At 41.5% G+C, this 3,317-nt stretch overlaps 1 protein-coding gene across 1 annotated transcript in view; it reads right to left on the reverse strand.

Moving 5' to 3' along the window:
- Positions 1-222: 222 nt before the first annotated feature.
- The window catches only part of CSUI_005662 (cgmp-dependent protein kinase), a gene marked incomplete at its 3' end in the record, with an annotated part of 24,627 nt that continues 21,532 nt past the window's right edge, over positions 223-3,317 (reverse strand). Inside the window, exons 15-19 of the mRNA XM_068065832.1 lie at positions 3,121-3,285; positions 2,248-2,423; positions 1,323-1,461; positions 950-1,048; positions 223-398 (exon numbers count right to left, since the gene is read on the reverse strand). Of these exons, the coding sequence (XP_067922183.1) occupies positions 223-398; positions 950-1,048; positions 1,323-1,461; positions 2,248-2,423; positions 3,121-3,285 (755 nt within the window). The remainder of the gene's footprint in view (positions 399-949; positions 1,049-1,322; positions 1,462-2,247; positions 2,424-3,120; positions 3,286-3,317) is intronic.

Consider the following 3,317-nt stretch of genomic DNA (forward strand, 5'->3'; position numbering starts at 1 on the left):
ACATACACATAGAGATAGACAGACAGATGAATGCAGTCAGGAGCCCAAGAAGAAGAAGAGAGAGAGTAAGGGGGGGTGGATAGTGTTCTTTTCTACTAGATACAACAGACATTCTTCTATCTTCTCTCTCTCGGTTCAACATGACTTTCCTTACACACCCACGCACAGTCTCCTTCCCTATCTTGTCGTCTATCCCGAGGTCATCTTCTCCTAGCTATCTATCTATCTATNNNNTCTTTCTTTCTGTGAGTGTTTCTGTCTTTCGGTACCTGTGAGAATGTCTCTGAAGATTTCGAGTTGATCTTCTGCGTCATTCCCGAAAGGCAAGGGTCCGCACATAAATTCATACAGACAAACTCCAAACGCCCACGTATCTGCTGTCAAGGTGTAACCTTTACCTACAGAATGGAAGAGAAAGAGTGGGAAAGAAAGAGTGACAAAGAATGAAAGAAAGAGTGAGAAAGAATGAAGGAAAGAGATAGAGAGAAGAGCTCTGAGAAGGAGACAAGGATGACTCTTCTTGCCCTGTGTGCTTTATCAGAGAGCAGGAGGGGAGAAGAAAAGATCGACTGGAGAGAGAGAGAGAGAGGGAGGAAGGAATGATAACGTATGAAAACACAAAGAAGAGACGAAAGAAGAAATACAGAAAGCTGAGAGAAGAAAAGAAAGAAAGAAAGAAAGAAGATGTGAAACACTCCTCTTTCTCTCTCTATCCCTATTGTGCCATGTTCCCTACATACACATTCAACACACTCCGCAAAAGAAGAGGGAGTTTGATCCACCTAAAGGATGATGATGATGATGAGACTGACTCTTTCTTTCTTTCTCTCTCACGGAAAAGATCCGCAGGGAAGGCGATACAACTGCACTTCTCCTCCGCACAGACATGCGGCATCGCAGGAAAGAAATCTATTGATTCTTCCACATCGAGCTTCTCACTCGAACACACGAAGTCTGAGAGAGAAAGAAGACGAAGATGAAGAAGAAGAGGAAGAAGAAGAGGAAGAGGAAAAATCCTTCAGTCCACCGGAGCCTTCTCTCTCTCTCTCTTCAACCAAACACACACTGCAGATCCATACACCTACCACCTACACAAAGTCATCCGTACAGACATACAGACTCCCCCACCTCAAACCTCTATTATCTATCTATCTATCTTTAATCTATCTATCTATCTATGTTTGAACTATCAATCTATCTATCTATATTAATCTATGTATGTTGAATGTATCTGCGAGAACTCGTCGGACATGGGTATCAAGAAAAGAAGGAATTAGAGAGAAAGAGAGTTAGGTAAGAGATTTGGAAGAGAGTAGGTTTACCTAGAATGACTTCAGGAGCCATGTAGTGGGGTGTCCCTACGAGTGTATAAGCCCTTCCTTGCATTTTCTTTGCACACCCGAAGTCGATCAGCTTCACATACCCCTGACTATCCAACAAGATATTCTCCGGCTTCAGATCCTAAAGAGAAAGAAAGAGAGAGAAAAAGAAAAGGATCAGCCCTCAGCAACCGAACCTCCATGAAAGAGAAAGAAGAAGTCCATCGATGAAAGATAGTCAGAGGTCTCCACTGAAAATAAAGGAATATTCTGTCTTGTTCTTTTCTCAAGCTTGAAAGAAAAGTCCTCTATACCGACAACACTTTCTCCTATCTATTGCTGATACACATATGTATATACAGACATATTGGATGAGAGATATCTATATCGCAGCTAGACAGGAAGGAAATCGAAATCTACCAAGATGTATGTATGTGTATGTCTATATGTAGGTGTATGTGTGCCTCATCCTTTTAAGGTATGAGAAGACTGAATGGATTGCCCGACTCTCTACACGCACACATGGATATGAATGACAAGCCCCTCCTGTTCACAAGAGACACATATGTCTATGTCTATCTATACATCTCGGGTCTATGCGTCTTTATCCTATCATCTCCATCTATACACATGTATGGGAGCTTGCTATGTAGGAAGTTGCTTTGTACAAGGAGAACACAAGGAGACAGAGAGAGAAAGAGAGAGAGCGCGTGAATCTTCTTCATGTGACATAGAGCTCTCCAGGCATCTTACTCCTTTTCCTTTTCCTCTTCTTCTTCTTTATAGAAGACTTCACTCGACAAAATTCTCTTCCATCCGTCAAAACTCTCACTATGAACCCCTCTCTAGTGTATCTGCCTACCTTCCATGCTATACTTCTTCTCATTCATTCGCATAGCAGTCAGCATGGTCTTCGCTCTGCACTTACCCTGTAGGCGATGTTTCTTTCGTGTAAGTATTCGATCGCGAGAATGATGGAGGCTAGATAGAACTGCGCCTGGGATCTTCCTAAGAGACCTAATTTACGAATGGCGTCATACAACTCCCCTCCTGTCACAAGCTCCGTCAGAAAGTACAAGAACTCCTTATCTCGAAAAGTACGCACTGAAGAGAAAAGCAAGAAAGAAAAAGAAAGAAAGAAAGATAAGATGGAGGGAAGACAACAGGTCGAGACAGAAGAGAAGAAGAGTCTTGTCATGATGAGTAAGAGGATCTTATAGACGAAGAAAGAAGAGAGAAGGAGACAGAAAGAACGAAAGAAAGAGACAGACACAGTCGAGTGTATCAGGTGAAGAAGAAAAAGAAGAAAAAAAGTCTATAGACGAGATAGATAGATAGATTAAAGATAGATGAAGATAGATTAAAGATAGATGAAGATAGACAGATAGATAGATGAAGATGGATGGATAGACAGACTGAAGAGATGACAGATAGATTAAAGATAGCTAAGAAGATCTACTTGAAGAAAGAAGATGACTCGACGTTCAGAAAGGCTCCCCAGAGCAAACCTGTCTAGTTACCTATCTTTAATCTATCTGTCTATCTTTAATCTATCTTTAATCTATCTATCTATGTACGTCTGTATATGGGTATCTAGTCTTGATGTGATAAGAATAGAGCCCATTAAGTAGATAGAACTGATACGTTTAAGAATCTATAGAGATCTAGATATGAACTACCTAGCATCGTCCATCCATCCATCCCTTTATTGACTGACTGCTCTCTCTTAGTACACCTTTCTTCTTCTTTGTCTTTAGCAGGGCCTGCCTGATCTATCGATCTGTCTATCTATCTATTTTACCTAGTCGAATAATGAAAGGGTGGTCATTCTCCGCCATAATTTCTCTCTCCAGACGTATGTGGTGCTGCTGGTTCAACGCCACGACACTCTTGCGAGAGACACACTTCAAGGCATAGCGAATATTCGTCGGCTCGTGGCGAACTAACTTTACCGTCCCAAATGTACCTACACACAACAGAAAGAAAGAAAAAGAGAAA

Source organism: Cystoisospora suis, assembly GCF_002600585.1.
Source record: "Cystoisospora suis strain Wien I chromosome Unknown contig_2743, whole genome shotgun sequence".
In the NCBI taxonomy this organism is placed as follows: domain Eukaryota; phylum Apicomplexa; class Conoidasida; order Eucoccidiorida; family Sarcocystidae; genus Cystoisospora; species Cystoisospora suis.